This window comes from Tripterygium wilfordii, chromosome 13, assembly GCF_013401445.1.
Source record: "Tripterygium wilfordii isolate XIE 37 chromosome 13, ASM1340144v1, whole genome shotgun sequence".
Taxonomy (NCBI): domain Eukaryota; kingdom Viridiplantae; phylum Streptophyta; class Magnoliopsida; order Celastrales; family Celastraceae; genus Tripterygium; species Tripterygium wilfordii.
In genome coordinates, this window is record NC_052244.1 from 12987207 (window position 1) to 13004557 (window position 17351).

The window sequence follows — 17351 nt, forward strand, 5'->3', positions numbered from 1 at the left end:
GCATTCCCAACACCCAAGACCCTCACTCTTTTTTTTTGTCTGGAATACTCTCACTTGCATATGAACAATATGCATTATTTTACTGTCTTATTAAGATCATATGTTCTGCAAGGCACAATGTAATCTTATACTGAACAGATCCTTATCAGTGTGCAAAGTTTAGCTAACTGATGAGCTATGGAGGTCGGGAAGTGAGTACCCAAGTTATCATTTATGTGATGCGATTTTTACATTCAAGTTATTGTCCGCTCTCAGGTAATACTACGAGTATTCTTACCCTGTCCTCATGTATTTATTTCATAAAAATATCCCACCTCCCCTAGTCAAACCCATTTCCTCAGTGAGTACCCAAATGTTTTAAATGCTGTAACAAAAATGCACCGTGATCTTTAGTAGTTGTTACTCTAATGTTTTAGGATAGATTTTAGAAAGAATTTTTTGTATGTAGATTCTTTTGCTTGCCCAAACTTTTGGGATAAAAACTCGATTGATGATGATGAGATTCTTTTCTCACCGTGAGCATAGGCATTCCAATCATGTATTCTTCAGTTTTTTTCTTATAAATTTGGATATTTTCTTATGTATTCTTATTTTTGGGATGGAATTACAGCCATTCTCACAAGTACTTCTAGAATAGAAAATAAGAAGTTAATCTGGCAATGCAGAGTATTGATTGTCTTCTACAGGAATGAAACTTTTTGCAAGTTTTGCTGAGCCGGAAAAGGACCTGGAAACTCTTATGACAAGAATATGGAGCCTAAAGAATCACACGAAGACTTGTAAGGCTTTCCAAAGAATCACTAAATGTAAAATCTGCATTGCACATTTTGCACACAGCATTGCACATTATTTTGGCAGATACCAAATTTTGATGGTATGGCCCTAGGTAGTGTACAGTATTGATTACATTCAAAAAACAAACTTCCATCAAGAGCGGTAGAGTCATCATATCAATGACAATATAGGAAACAATCAATCTTTCAAAGGACAAATTGATTTCTTCTCTGCTATGTCTTTCCGAATGATCCCACAAATTAGCAATTGACTGCAACATCACTCCATGCTTCAATCTCATCTTTGAATCCCGCTGCAGCATTGCACTATTTTTCTAGAGAATCACATATTGCGGCAAGCAAACTTCTTAGGTAATCCACATATTCCTTTCATAAAATATAAAAACCAATAACCCTCGTTGCATGGCAGCATCTCCCTTTTTTCTCTTAGCTGGAGCAAAGTTCTCAAAAATGTCGACTCAGGTTGTAGTTAATATTCAGCCCGTCTGGTTGGACTTCCCATTTTCGGTCAGAATAGGCTGAGTTTCAGCTGAAGGTTACAAATTTTCCTGGTTCGTGAGAAGTCATGCCACACTTGTAAACTCCAGCATGTCACTTGTCTGACTATGCAGGTTCCATGGTTGTATCAGTTCGTCTATAATTGGCTTTATCATGTTGCTTTGTAATCTATGCAATTCTGCTTTGGCTTCATCAAACTCTGGATGTGATTGATCACCAGAAGAGAATACGTGTACATTGTTTTTGGCCTCGATCCAACTTAATCCAGGATCCTTTCCTAACACTAATCTTCTCATCTTCTTCCTCATTTCTGCAACATAATCCCATCTTCCCGTGACAGCATAAAGATTTGAAAGCAAAACATGGGTTGCAGTATCTTCTGAATCCAATCTCAGAACTTCCTCTGCTGCACGAATGCCTACCTCTAAATTTCTATTGACGACACATGAGCTTAGTAAAGTTCTCCATGATTCTAGATGGTCAGCAGAGAATCGCGATTCATTAATCATTTCTTCTGCCTCATCCACCAGTCCTGCTCTACTTAACAAGCATACCATGCAAGAGTAGTGCCTAGGCCCAGGTAACAAACCATTATCCTTCATATATCCCCATAAGAACTTTCCTCTTTCAACCAAGCCCCCGTAGCTACAAGCAGACAACAGAGACAAAAATGTCACTGCATCTGGTTTAAGACCATGATTCAGGATCTCCTCAAAAATCTTCAATGCTTCCACAGCCAATCCATGGTAACTGTATCCTCCAAGCATTGAATTCCAGCACTTCAAATCAGGGACGGGAACTTGGGAAAATATTGATTGAGCGGCTGGAAGAACACCATTTTTGGCATACATATTCACAAGACTCCCACAGACGGGCATTTCAACATCAAGTCCTGTTTTTACAGCCTGCGAATGAATCATCTCACCTTGTCTCAATATTGAAAGGTCAGCACATGCACTTATAACTCCACTAAGGGCAAAGCTGTCAATCTTATGGCCTTCCCCACACATATCATAGAAAAATTTAATTGCTCTTTCCCCTTCAGCCAATCTAGAATGACCCACAATCATCTCTGTCCAGATAACAACATCCTTTTTCGAAATCAAATTGAAAACCTGCTGTGCAGATTCCGTCTCCCCACTTTTGAAATACATAGACACAAGAGTACTTCCAACAAAGATACTCCTTTCGAATCCTTGTCTCACAATTTGGGCATGTATAGGTTTCCCATAATCAGAAGCAGGGAATGAACTAGTCGCAGAAACAATGGCTGCAAAAGTATACTCATCGGGCTTAGGAAGAGACATTCCTAGCAATTCCAGAAACAAATTAATGGCCATCTCTCCATCTCCATTTTCTGAATACCCAGATATGATCGAGTTCCACGAAACCAAATCCATGTTTTCCATTCTATCAAAGACATCAAAAGCTGTTTTCATATCACCGCAACTCGAGTACATATCTAGCAAAGAATTTTGCAGGGGCAAGTCAGCTAAGACATTTGAAACAATAAGCTGGGCATGAATGACTTGGCCACAACTATATTCTCCCAATCTTCCACAGGCATTCAAGAACATTGAGTATGTGAATTGTGTTCGACTAACACCTGATCTCACCATTGCACTAGATAAATAAAACCCTTCGTTTATGTTATCATTCTTCAAATTCCCATATATCAAAGAATTCCAAGCAACAACATCTCTCTCACCTATGCAACTAAAAACTTCTCTGGCAGCCTCCATATCCCCACAATTTGAGTACATTCCAAGCAGAGAAGTTTGAACACGCGTTTCATTCAAAAACCCTAACTTCAATACCTGGGCATGACATAGTTCCCCCATGAACCTATCCTCAAGCGAAGAACAAGCTTGCAGGACACTGGTGCATGTGGACCCATTAGGCCTTAGACCTTCATTCTCCATCTGGTGAAACAGTTCGAGGGCCGAAACAGCACGTTTCTGGATTCGAGAATAGCCAGCAATGAGAGCATTGAAGGAAACAGTGTTTCTTTGAGGCATTTTGTCGAACACCACCTGTGCGTCGCTGGGCGAGCCACATCGAGCGTACAATGAGATGAGGTTGTTGTTGAGGTATGGAGATTGTGCATCGTCTACTGTGGTGGTAGTTAGGATTAGAGCATGTAACCGGCGTGCTTTCTTCAATGTGGTTATGGAGATGCATTTCTGTATCAGCGCTTCATACAGCTGCGGCATGCACGTTTCTTGTTTCTACTTACACGAGCCAAAAACTGGATTTTCTAGCAAATTATGCAGGCACTCTGTCAAAACGACACGGTTCTTTATGGGCTCTCAACGACTATGATGATGGGCCGAATAACCCTGCAACGGCCATACTTTCTGGGCCCAATTATATGTCATCCGGACCCGGTTGTATGACCATGCACTAAAAAAATGGGATTTTTGGAGGCGGACAATGCTAGAGACCCCCAAAATTTGATCCCCAAAAATTCTCCAAATCTATGTGGCATTAAAATAGCCATTGATTAAAAACATACATGTAGAGCCCACTTCACATCAACACTCCACATTAAATGGGGGTCTTTTGGGGGTCTCAAGCATTATTCTTTGGAGGCCGGTACACTAGATTATACTTAATTGTAAAAAAGTGCAATAACTAAAATATCCTTTTAAAAAAGTACACTGGGGATCATCTTTTACCAAAATAAACTCAAATTTGATTTTCTCTCTCCATGAATTGTGATACAATAGTGATACTTTTAAATAGAATATCCAATTTAGTGTTCAATTTATATCTTTTGCTCATAAAATGATGATATAAATGTTAGAATGTAAATTTGATTGCATTACATGTCTTTCTGGTTCAATTATGTCATTTTAGTGGATTTTTGGTGTTGGTGATACTATAGTGATACATCTCTGCAGCTGTAAATGTTTTTCCAAAACAAGCAAGAGATGTACAAACCAAGAAAAGAAAACCAAGAAAAGAAAAGTAATTAGGAAGAAGAAGTATGTATACTGGTTCAATTGTGTCATTTTAATGAATTTTTGGTGTTCGTGATACTATAGTGATACATCTCTGCACTTGTAAATGTTTTTCCAAAACGAACAAGAGAGGTAACCAAGAAAAGAAAATCAAAAAAGGAAAAGTAATTAGGAAGATGAAATATGCATTCTTGTTTAATTGTATCATTTTAGTGGTTTTTTGGTGTTGGTGATACTATATTGATACTATAGTGATACATCTCTGCAAAAAACGAATCAGAGTCCAGATCTGTAAAAAAACGAAGCACAACCCAGATTGAACAACGAAGCATAGTCCAGATCTGTCAAAAACGAAGCAGAGCAACTCGACGCAGTCCAGATTGAGCAACGACGAAGAAGGCAATGAAGAGAGGAGAAACTTGGCCAAAAACAGAGAAGAAGGCAACGAAGAACAAATTCAGATCGAGAACCAGAAGAAGAATGAGAGAAAGAAGGAGATAACTTTTAGTAGAGAAGAAGAGAGAAAAAGAGGACACATTAGAGTTGGATAGTTGGAGGGAGGAGGAGAAGAAGAAGAAGAAGAAGGGTATTGTAGGTATAAACTAAAAAATATCTTAAATTAGATGACCACATTACCCTTAAATTACACTTTTTTACAATTTTAAAAATGTTCAGGACCTTTTTACAATTAAGTTGTCCAAAATGCTCTTACTGTCAATTGTCCGTAAAAAAATCATAAATGTATAATATTTAGTAAAATGAATTCAATAATATATTTTTTGTGTTCGGAATAAAAATCAAATTCATTCAAGAGTGAACATCTGCTATTACATTCCTATTTATGCCCGAGGCTGGGAGATCGAGCGTTGTGATGCAGTAGCCAGCGGCCGGCCTGAGGCATAATTATATGAAATTCATTGATAATTGTCAACAATCTCCAGCAAACACTGGCAAAGTTGTTCTGGCTTTGAGAGCATGACCATATGTCCAGCTTCACTAATATATTTCACTTCATTAGGAGGACTATTCTCAATCATCCACCGCTGAAATTCCTCGTTGATCGATGCATCTTCACCGCAGACCACAAAAACCCGATTCGCTGACCCGAAATTACCCTTTGTCAGAACAGAGTCCTTGTCCGATAGCCTGAATAACCCAAGAGGTCGTACCAGCATTTTGGCCAATTCCAGATCCTGCAAACACAAGAACCCTAATCTAAATAACATCCCAGAATCATCTAGAAATAAAGTACAATAAGATCTAGCTTAGGCTTACTTCTGGCAAGCAGTTCTGATAGATCCTGGCCAAGAAAAGTGGACCAAAAGACATACAAGTTGTTGGCTTTTCTGTTCCTTCCATGACACTAAACTTGCAATCCAGATAGGAATTGTTGGTACTCCTTTTGTTAAGCTGGTCTCAGAAACAAAGCCAAAAATCAACATATATCACCATTTTTGGCAAAATGTAACGTAAACCAAGACTTTAGAGTAGTCTTACGGATCCCGGGTTTTTTTTTTTCAACTATCTCAAATGCTGAGATGGATGCACATGCCTTCATGTGGGACACCCATGATTTTGGGATAACTATGACAAAAAAACATTGGGATGATTAACATTTTTGAAGAGTTTATTACCTCTTGTAGGAGATCAGATGTTTGTGGGGAAGCATGATTAGGCATAAAAGCTGAAACAAAAACCGCAACCAGAATTTTCTCTGGAAAATTCTCCATGGCTAAAGAGATACAATAACCACCAAAGCTGTGGCCAACTAGAATTAGCTTCTCATCTTGGGGAAGACTGGCCAGGAATTTCAACAATGGTTGAACATAATCAGAGAAGGAACCAATATCTTCAAGTTGTTTAGAATTGATACCAGAAGCTGCTAGGTCTAAAGCAGTGACCTTGTGACCAGCTGATTCGAGTAGCGGAACAAGTTTGAACCAGCACCAAGCACCATGACCTGCTCCATGAACCAAAACAAAATGCTTCTTCATCTTGCTCTCCATTTCTACTTCTTTTGCTATACAAGAGTTTCAGGCTGAAGTTCTATAATATAAACACTACTGTGTTCAGATTTCAACTTCCAACAGTGATTGACTTTGTATTTTCTACCCATCATCAAAGACTGACTGTAGCATGAAAAGCAATTTAGGGTTTCCCAAACATCATTTGCTTGGTCAATATAAAAGCAATCACATCAAGGAAAGTCAGTGGGGTTGGTTGTACTCATCGCTTGGTTGTAGTTTAACAAACAAGTGCCAACGTCTCTTATGACATACCAGTATTTTAGTTCTGCCATCTAGAGTTAGCTGGCCTTATCAACAAGTGTTAGCTAGCATTGTTTCTATATTTTTTTGTTGCTTTGTCTTCTCTGGGTTCTCAGGTCATCCATATTGATGCCCTGCTATGCTGTTATTTTCTTTTGCTCTTGTTAATATATGTGAGGTTTATCAAAAAAAAAAAAAAAGGGGAAAGTCAGTGGGGATTTTTAAGGAACCAAGAAAAAAAGAATGATTTAGTCAATGGTTTCATTCTGCATCGAATAAGATTTATTATGACTTTATCTAGAGTTTTGGACGAACTTTAAAAAAAGATGTCCTCTCAAAAAAAATAAAATACATATCGTATGTTACTTAAATGATTTTGATGCAATTTTTTTAAAAAATATGGGGCATTGGGGATTCGACCCATGGTGCCCTACCTCATGGGCGCCCCTGACTTTATCCCCATCAAATTGGTTTTAATCCAAATCGAGTGATATATAAGTAAATATCTAGTCTCTTTCATACAAACAAGGTGTTTTCTGGATCCTAAGACCAATGACGACAATCCAAAAGGAATATAATCGTGTGGGCTTTTGACTCAAAAAAATAATGTTGATTTGTAGCGTTTAGGTTTGGATTTTACAAGATTAACGATTCAAATAAGCATTGCCATCAAGATTTTTTAAGCAGGGGGACAAGTTTGAAACACAATCAACCCCGGGGCCTTTGTGGGGGTATATAAGTAACAATAAAATACTGATAACATGACGGGTCTAACAGAAGACAAGGTGTACGATTTCTAGAAAACCAAGTGCGACTTCCTATTAAAAAAAAAAGTAGAGATCACCAGTTATGGCAACTCTCCAAGGTCGTGAGAAGTTGAGCAATGATGATTCTGAAGAAAGTCCAATGATTTTGGTCTTAAAATGGTCCACTTCATTTAAGGGAGAGTTAAATCTTAACTTAAAACCACAAATCAAGATAAAAATGTCCAATGATTGTTTTTACTCCAAGAGAGTTCAAATACGTCTACCATCCATATTTTGCCCCTATAGCTAAAGGTTAATTGAACCAAAACCCAATACAAACCACCAAAAAATAACTGTGTCAACTTAGAATCAAACTCCCAACCTCGGGTGAAATTTACCCTTAAATCCGGAGAAGTAACCAGTTGGGCCATCGCCAAACAAAACTCTAAATGAGATTTCTGAAATTTCACAAAACACCATCTGACATGACGGCATATTATTAGTGCGGCAACTAGCTTGTCAACCATAACAATCATCTAATGTGAGATCAAGAATGTAAGAAGAATCTAAGAGCAACAATATAGTTCGGCTGATTGAACTAGTAACAGTTCACTATACACATGAGAACAGCAGCGCTAAGGAATAAACATTGAGTGATTGATACAAAGATAATATTTACAAACCCAGGAAAAAAAAAATGGCCCTCTGCTCTCATGCACCCTTCTTTTGAAAATCAAATCCAATTTACAGCTTCTTTCTTGAAGGCATCGAAACTCCTATTCACACAAGTGGAGACATCTAAAAGTACTAATTAGTTCTTCCTTGGAAATATTTATCAAGATATTAAGCTTGTCGACACCGATAATCAGCTGAGCATGGTTGGGTGACCGGTTTGAAGCATCCTCTTAAACATGTCCATGCCGAAGGCAGAATCTGATGAGCTGAGTAATAGCACCAGATTATCAACTGATCAGTGAAACCGAGAGATTCAGAGAAATTCTAAATAAGCAGCAGAAAAAAATTCAATAACAAATTTGTCAATTTGAAAAAGAGCGGACGCCCTCAAAAAGGGTATCGAATTTACATGAGGAGCACCAATGGTGGAAGAGATCAAGCTTGTACCACCCTGCCTAAGGGCAGTTTCGAAGCCCCATCCCCATTGAACAATCAGAACAAAAGTTCATTGTTCTACCTAGCCATTGCACGAAGCAATGTTTCTTCACAGAATCCAAAACAGAAATCTGATAAGACTGTGATTGAACTATATGTAAGGTTATGCTACCATGCTGCACGATTTTGCCAGGAGAAAGAATGATTTTTTTATGACACCTTTATTATCGAGCATAATTTACCCATTTAAATGAATCTTCTTCATTTCCCAAAACCATATAAGAAGACAATCACTGATCCAAATGACCCTACTGCATGCCAATCAACAATGAGGAGGGAAGACACATGGCCTAAGTGCAACAAAAGTACTGAAAACAGATGGAAGAACTCAATAGAAAGAGGGAGGAATGTTGAGGACGACCATCAATCATGCGTAATTTACAAGTTTAAATGATTTTTATCCATGTCCCAAAGCTGTATAAGACAATTCCTGAATCCAAATGACCTAACTACATGCACACCAGTAAAAACAGATAAAGGAAACATCGTATTTGCAACAAAGGTGCTAAGAACGGAAGGAACAATCGAATAGGGGGTAAGGAAGGAATGGCGTGATTACAATAATCACTCACAAGTGCCATAAAATCAGTAGTAAAAGTATTTCATGAATGAAAACAACTGGACAATGTAAAATTCTCAACAGGATTAGGATAACGTAGCATTCATGATTATCAGAAAATTGATTCAATGTAATAGTGATCTCTCAACAAAGATGAAAGGAAAATGGGAAAGTAGGAAAGAAAAAAATGACAAAAAAAAGAAAGAAAAAAATAAAAATTTGTAATGCACATCGCCAAGAAGAGGTCAAAATCAAAGAGAAATCTGACCTTGGGATAGTAATTTCATATGGAAAGTACATGACGCCATCGGTAATGGGCGGAACGTGATCCTTCTTCTCATTGACAAATTTTATTATTTGAAACAAAACCTCACGTAGAGAAGCTTCTAGTGCAGCCCTTCTCACACTTCTATCTTCTGATCTTCCCTCTATAGTCACGAAAACAGAATAATACCAGTGTTCCTTTTAGCACATAGACTATCGATAATTCTCTGAAGTGAAACAAAATAGTGATAGTACCTCCTGGGTCAAGAACTACTTTGGAATGATGAGACTTGCTAGAATGTCCCTTTGGATGCTGTGTCACATTCAAATTTACATGCCATTGCTCCCAATATAATCGTTCAATTTTTTTGTACCATCCATGCTGTTTGTTTTTCACTTCATAGAAAGATATGCACACCTGCATTGTTGACACCAGAACTCAATGAAAAGTGATGATAATTATGAGGCAATACAAATTGGTGGGGGGAGGTGGTAGGTATTGCAGTAAAAAGAAATTGATATCTTCTAGATTTTAGCTAGATGTAATGAAAGAGAGGACCTTCAATTACTCAATTAGCATAATGCAAGTCATCAATTACGTAATATGACAACAAAAAATTACAAGGGGAAATAAAAATAACATGACAACAGAACTTTTTCAGAAGATTTTATTCCTGACTCAATTCAGGAATTGATATATTTTCAGATTTCCAATATGAGGACTGTTAAGCATATATCCTGGGAAAAAAGTGTAAATTTGGAGCTAATGATGAAAAAAAAAAAACAATTCTCTGAGAAATGGCTGATATAGATTATAGAAGTCTTTTGGATGCAACTTAAAAAATCAACCCCCCAGAACACTGAAGCATGGAAATGAAACGTTCCTATATACGTATAAAACATCAAGATATACAAAAACAACAAAAAAACAAATATATCATTAAACACAAAAGTACTAAAAAAATCAGAAAATCAGACCTGACTTTTCTTGTTTGGGTGTTTCTCGACCCAACTTATGAATTGGTCAATCTTCTCATCAATTTTCTTTTCAATTTCTACATCCCCACATTGCACCTACACCACAAGAAAGATGTCAGCAAAAAAAGATAAACTTCCAAGTTCCAGAGCTGCCAACATTCACAAATGTGACCATACACAAACCAAAAGATTAAATTTACATCGATAAGTACAACACACTACATAACACAGTTGCAAGTGGCATAATAGTCTCATTAAATGTTATAATAGTTTCAAGAAGGGGAGGGGAGAGAGAGAGAGAGAGCAAAAGGTAATAATATATTTTTAATCACTCATTCTACAAGATTTTCGCAACGGAAGTGAAGATATTCACAGCTCCATACACATTTCAAATTGCGGTGCATGTGAAACACTCTCCAAAATAACTAAACATGTGAATAACTCATACAAATGTGATAAGAGCAGGAACTGGAAACTCCATTTCAACTTTCAAGTAATGTCAACCTTTAAACATTAGAATCAATATAAATATATAAAAATTAATACATGATATAAGTACGACGCCAATCAATCATCTGAGAAGAGAAAACAAGTTGGAAGTACTTACATATGTAATTTCGAAAAGTTCCAAGTCAATGTCTTTAGGCCTTATGAGGCCTAAAGCCCTATGAAATACAATGGTGTGTAGTATGCCTGAAACCAATTTAACTCTTTCAGTAACTTAAATAATAATAATAACAGCTCAATATCCTTTTGGTCCATGTCCCTGAATGTTTCAGTCATAACTGCAATTCTAACTGCTCCAATGTCATTATTCCATTCTATTTTCATCAATTCGATGAATCAAAAGAAGATTTTGGTGCCCAGTAAGGTATCTTAAACAAAATGTGTGTATGTGTGTTTACAAAAAGATTGCTTTGATGAAGAGGTAAATTGTACCGTTTGAAGTGTATGGATGACATTGGAAGAATAACAAAGCACATGTACAAAATTAAATCAGAGAGCCATATCTTGCAAAGACTAAAACACTGATGAGCCCTATCATGATGCGGCTTCAACCTTTCCAAACTAGATGAACTTTTAAGGTTAAATATTAGTTATATCAGCATCGAGCCGTCGACGTTTCAAACCTAGAGTATTTTTCAGGTTTATTGTCAGTTCCGTTAAACGACATCAAACCAAAGTAATTAACGATCAATCAACCACCTCGACCATTAAGGTTAAAAGAACCATCACAAATAATTTTCACTATGTTAATTCAAAGGTGAAAGATTCAGTTCAAAAAGAAAAAACTTACAGCTAAGAACTTCCCGTATCTCAAAGTGCTCCACATCCTACAAAATTCAGAACACCATAAATTTCGGGAGAAAAAAGAGAATAAATTCAAAAATAGTAATGATCCGAGACGCTTCGATTTGATTACCAGTTCTTTGAGTTGACAGACTTCGCAGTTCATGATTGAGATCAAGAGATCTGGAGGAGATTCGATTCGAAGCCTTCAAATTGAAAGATGAAACCCTAGATTTGGCGCGGGCTTTGAAGTAGTCGGTGAGAGGTTCAGTGCAGTGCTGACCGTGTTTTGATCTTAATTCGATTTCGCTTAAAATGAAATTACTCTTTTGCCTAACGATATTACATGGGCCAACATTTTCCTCGGCCCAGTGTTTACAATCCATCTTTGATCTTTCAGTCCTTTGGTTGACTCGGTTTAGGGCCGCTTTTGATTAGAAACAGGCTTGGGCATGCACCATTTAGCCCATTCCGGCCCAATATAATACACACGGGGGGTCACGTGCAAATACTGAAGTTAGCGTAATATTTAATATGCGCACGTAAAGGTATTAAAGCATGCAACATCAAAAGCAAAACTTGAACAGAAAATCAAATCGAATCGAAAAAATCAAGGCATTCTCATACTGCTAAATTTCCCCATATATTGTTTGGGATCTTCAATGTGGAGTGACGATCACTAGCTATTATATATGTTGTTTATAGAAGCAAATGCAAACTTCAATAGAGAATCAAATCTAGTCTCGGTATCACAATTCACAACGTCTAGGGTGTTAATATATACTTCTAATTAAAATTCCACTAAGAAATTCACTATCCCAAGAACCCTTTTTTTGGTAACGTGAAATCCAACCAGTTGTTAGTCGGGTCACATGGAAGACCCTGCAACCCCTATGGAGCAGTTGAGACCCAATGCGGGAAGATAACGCAGGGTGACATTCTCACACGTTGGGTTGAGTAATGAAATTTCTCGTAAATTGTGATATATAATAAAAACACCAATGAGACTTGGACTTGCGACCTCCCGCTTTTGTTAAGAGTTGTCGCGGTCAAGTTCACCATATCAATTAATGACTCATTGTTACCTAAACCCTAAAACCTAAATCCAATTCTTAAAATCCTAAACTCAAACACTAAAATATAAACTTTAAATACTAAACCTTAAATCATAAATTCTATGTTTTTTTTATAATCGAGAACAAAATTATACAACTTTGTCTTTTGGATATCTGATATAAATCTAAACTTGAGCATAAGCGTGTGTGTATATATATATATGACCATATTCCATTATATAAAGTAAGTATATATATATACATATAGTGGCAAACCGTACCCATGACATTATTGAATTGTCCAAACTCCACTAAGAAAAAGGGCCATGTATGCTGGCTTTAGTAGGAATACTTTAAAAAAAACATGAAGGACGAAAGTTGAGAAACCCTAAAAAGAGTAAATTGCCAAATGCCGCGTAAGGAGAGACATTTGGAGTGGTCCATATAGAATGTGGGGATTGTTTTCCACTTTCACATAGCATGCATGGGTGTCATGTCATATCATCCCCACTGCTACCTAATCACATGAGTCACATCTGTATCTATTCTTTTCAAGAAAACGTAAGTCGCAAAGTGTTCAATTAAATAATTAATTGGTAAGCCGAAATGAAATTATACAAGTTTTTTTTTCCTTTTTACGACTAATATGGTTCTATACTCGGATCATCAAGTTCGTGCGTATTAAAATTTCTCATCTAATGATATGATAAATTAGGTCAAAATTCATCGTGTGGCCTGAAAATCAAACTCATGATCTTTCAAGTCCATAATATTTGACCCAAAAAAAATTATTACTAAGTTATCACCAAAGTGATTAATAAAACTTCAAATGGATTTTTCATGGAACACCGATCAAGTGCGCGCTCTCTTTGGTATATGCATGTTTTTTTTGATGATATTCAATAGATTGTTTTGAATTAGGAATAACACGAGCGACTACTTGAGCATGGAACAAAATGATTTTGTTCGATTATGGTCCACAACCAATATATATATGTACAACTAGTTTATGTAAGTAGTCATTATGAGTCAATGCGAATCGAGATGCCTAGAATTTCAATGATAAGGATGGAGAACGGGGGACGTAGATAATGCCAAGATTTGGGGGTAATTAAACCGTTGATCACCACACTAATTAACCATATGGTGTGATGAAAATTGACTATTTGTTCCACATATTTGAGACATGTAGACCCATCTATATTCCTGTATCTATCCTTCGCCTCTTCTCTTTCCTTTTCTCTGCCATTTCGTTTTCACATAACTTCCGTTCCCATTCTAAACCACAAGTTCATATATACTTGTTCACACTCATTTTTTAAGTAATCGAGAACAACTCGATAGATGCGCCCTTTAAATAGTTCACTAAATCCAAATCCAAACATTGCTCATGCTTGAATATCAAATAAAGTTTCCATAGTGGATGTCAATTTGTAATTTGTCTGATATGTGTGCATGGTCATTAGGTAAAACAGTTCAACATTGTATAGTCTTAGCCAGCTCCTAATCTCTTGAGTGATAGTCTAGTTGGTGAATCTCTCTAAGACCAAACTGTAGGGACTCGAAAGGTTCTAAATTCGATTCCCACTGTGGGCTAGCAATATCTTTATGACTATGTGATAGGTTTTGACCCAATTTACTATGTTATGATGTGGAAGATTTCTGTGAACGCGGACCTAACGGTCTGAGTTTAAGCCTATGTCACATCGTTAACATAATCGAAACATGTGGCACCATGTGCAAAAAAGGGAATGGTAATCAAATAATTGTCACATGTGACTTGTGCATGGTCTTGCAATTGTTGCTCCCGCACGTATATATAACGCCCACACGTGTTAAAAATCATAGTTAACCTAAAATTTCAAAATGACTCAATGTGTGTGGCACACGATGGCTATCATATGATCACATCTATGCAAATCCTGCTAACTTTGAAATAATTGCATGTGTGTGAGGAAGGCTTATAAAAAAAATTGTCACGCTGGGGATTTGAACTCTACAATTCTTCAGATAGTTATAGAGTTTAAGATTTTATGTCTAACGGTCAATTTTTTTTTATAAGATAGATTAGTTTTATCAAAAGAGAAGGTAATAAATAAATACACAGTTCACAGATGTAGAAGACAATGAGTCTCCACCTAAATGAAAGATGCAGGACATCAACCCAAAAAATTCATACTGAAACTCAGGTAAAGACTTCCGAAACCGATAAAGACCAACCAAAACCAAGAACCCAAAAATTAAAATTTTGTGTCTAACGGTCAAATTAAATGTCACATTATTTATTTTTATTTTTATCTAAATAATGTCACGTCATTCTCTCTCATCACATATGTTATTTAACTTCATTAAAAAAAATGATTAGTCGATATCACATGAGCCAATAAATGAGAATTTCATTTTCTAAAATTTACGGAAAATTGTAGAGCGTCCTAAACTCACACTAGCGCTTTGGCTAGCTTTTGTTGTTTGGGTTTTGGCTAGTCTTTACTTGAACAAGTAATGATGGTTTTGAAACAGTAATCTTCCAAAAGCCTCCAACAAAGATTAATTCTTTTGATTGTAAATTCTTCTATGTGCCGATCGAGAACTTACAACCAAAATAATTCCATATCTACCCAAAACCACTTGTCGTTTGATATATATTTGATAAAGTAGCTGCTTTTTAAATTTATATTTATATTGTATTATTAAAGCCTTTCCCACCCTTTTTATTTTTCTATTCATTTACACCCCATAAGGAAACTGGCCTACAAAGAAGCCATTCAAACCCACATCTACCATCTTCTCTCTCAAGCACGTACTTGACACAATAATACACAAAACAAACCCTACTTTCTCTCTTTGGCCAGCTTTTCGATCCACTAATTCAAAAAAGACTTTCTTGTTTTTGGATTGTTAATAGTTCAAAAAACAGAAGATGATCCAAGAACTCTTTGGAGGTCATGCAGCAACCCTAAGTGGTGGAGAGAGAAAAATCTCCATTAATGGATCAACCCTTTTAGAACCCATTCCTTCTCCTTCTTCTTCCCCATCTCCATCTTCTTCTTCTACTACACAAACCACTACCACTACTGGAACTTCAACTGATCAGAAAGAGAATTTGAGGTGTCCGCGGTGCGATTCTTCGAACACTAAGTTCTGTTACTACAACAATTACAACCTCACACAGCCTCGGCACTTCTGCAAAGCTTGTCGCCGTTACTGGACCAAAGGCGGCGCCCTCAGAAATGTTCCGATTGGAGGTGGATGCAGGAAGAATAGGAATACTACTATATCAACATCAATTTCAAAATCAAGTTCTAGCAAGATAAAAACTTTAGCTGGAATTATACCTTCAAGCTTTGGAGGGTTTGATTATCACCACGAGCTTGCATCAAATCCGATTTCATTCGCTTCGCAGCAGAGTTCTCATCATATTTTGAGCTTGTTAAGGCCAAACCCTAACCCTAACCCTAATTTTGTGAAGCGGGAGGGTGTAATGATTGGATCTCATATGATGACTGCAGAGCCTGAAGTGCTAAATGGTCAAACCCTAAGTTTGGATTCTCTTGGTCAGGTTCCTTCTTTTAGTCTCTGTAGCCCTTATTGGAAGACCAACAATCAACAACAAAATGGGGTTATAGTTGGCCATGAAGCCCAAAATAATAGTTCTGGACTTCAAGAGCTTTATCAAAGGCTTAGATCAACAACTAGTACTGGTTATTATATTGGTCAATCAATACCAGGAGTTCCAAGCAGTGTGGGATCATCGTCCACTTCTTCTTATTCATGGATGTTGGAGTCGAATCCGGCGGTTGCAACTGGAAATGAATTAGGTTACTGGAGTAATAATCCAGCATTTTCATCATCATGGTCTGATCTTCCAACAACAACAAATGGTGCATATCCTTAAAAAATTTAGGCTTCTTGTGTATTATCTTAATTTGTGTATTTTTCCTTCTAATGTTCTAGACTACAGTTGAGTTGTTTCTATTGTGGGTGTTTGGCTTTGTGGTATATGGATGTGGGAGTAGGGATCATCATGTTCTTTCTGCTTTTTATTTAATTTTCTTTTTCATGTGTGGTTGAATAATGTTATGAGTTATGACGATGTACTACCAATTAAGACCAAGAAGTGGTAGAAGTAGAAACAGTGTTAATGTTTTTTTTTTTTTTTAAAATTACAGGGGAGGGGATGGGTGACACTCTAACTCGAGACCTATACCATACACATGAGTGTCATCTGAACTACTCGTGGTTCTCCTGTGTTAATGTTTTTTATTTTTTAACTAAGGTGTATGTATATGTGTATGCATTTGGGTTTGCTTTGAAAATAGAACTCTCTTCTAGCAAGTACTTTATGAGACACGAAGAAGGTAAAGTATATATGTGTGTGAAAGAATAAACTCAACAGAGAGATTTGCCTTGGTTAATTCAATAACTTTAATTAGGGTTTCTTTTTCATAAATTAAGTACTGGTGCTAGCTAGCTAGTGGTGGTTGTGGTTGCTATATGCATGTATTTGTGTGTGTGTGTGTATCTATATATAAAACTTGGTGAGTGGCATATGAAGAAGATTCGTTATCAGTTTGTGCTACGAGAAAGAAGTAAACATTGAAGCTTTAAAGTAGCAGCCTTTTATAAAGACAATATTCAGACAAAGAATTTCCCACGCAGTTTGAACAAGGATTTCCATTTGCAGCTTTATAAGGATTCCAAATGGCTGGAATAGTTATAAGTTAACTACACACAAAAACATGTTAGATCAGTCTAAAATGTGTTAAT

The 17351-nt window shown here is 36.7% G+C and overlaps 4 protein-coding genes across 5 annotated transcripts; 1 reads left to right on the plus strand and 3 right to left on the minus strand.

Annotated features, from left to right (window-relative positions):
• Positions 1-777: 777 nt before the first annotated feature.
• LOC120012139 (pentatricopeptide repeat-containing protein At3g50420) lies at positions 778-3699 on the minus strand. The gene has a single exon (XM_038863423.1). The coding sequence runs from the start codon at positions 3503-3505 to the stop codon at positions 1358-1360; it is 2148 nt and encodes a 715-aa protein (XP_038719351.1). The 5' UTR covers positions 3506-3699; the 3' UTR covers positions 778-1357.
• A 1305-nt stretch (positions 3700-5004) lies between these two features.
• Positions 5005-6305, minus strand: LOC120013614 (salicylic acid-binding protein 2-like). The gene is made up of 3 exons (XM_038865487.1): positions 5890-6305; positions 5531-5665; positions 5005-5448 (listed from the first exon to the last, which is right to left on the minus strand). The coding sequence occupies exons 1-3, from the start codon at positions 6259-6261 to the stop codon at positions 5170-5172; spliced, it is 786 nt and encodes a 261-aa protein (XP_038721415.1). The 5' UTR covers positions 6262-6305; the 3' UTR covers positions 5005-5169.
• Positions 6306-7780: 1475 nt separating this feature from the next.
• Positions 7781-11815, minus strand: LOC120011991 (autophagy-related protein 101-like). Of its 2 annotated transcripts, none has more exons than XM_038863204.1 (7): positions 11663-11815; positions 11537-11573; positions 10847-10932; positions 10240-10335; positions 9517-9679; positions 9266-9425; positions 7781-8209 (listed from the first exon to the last, which is right to left on the minus strand). In XM_038863204.1, the coding sequence occupies exons 1-7, from the start codon at positions 11693-11695 to the stop codon at positions 8134-8136; spliced, it is 651 nt and encodes a 216-aa protein (XP_038719132.1). In that variant the 5' UTR covers positions 11696-11815; the 3' UTR covers positions 7781-8133. The 2 variants fall into 2 exon arrangements, with proteins under 2 accessions (XP_038719132.1, XP_038719133.1); XM_038863205.1 differs by having other exon boundaries at positions 7781-8234.
• Positions 11816-15360: 3545 nt separating this feature from the next.
• On the plus strand, positions 15361-16774 carry LOC120013659 (dof zinc finger protein DOF1.1-like). The gene has a single exon (XM_038865543.1). The coding sequence runs from the start codon at positions 15505-15507 to the stop codon at positions 16477-16479; it is 975 nt and encodes a 324-aa protein (XP_038721471.1). The 5' UTR covers positions 15361-15504; the 3' UTR covers positions 16480-16774.
• The last annotated feature ends 577 nt before the right edge of the window (positions 16775-17351 follow it).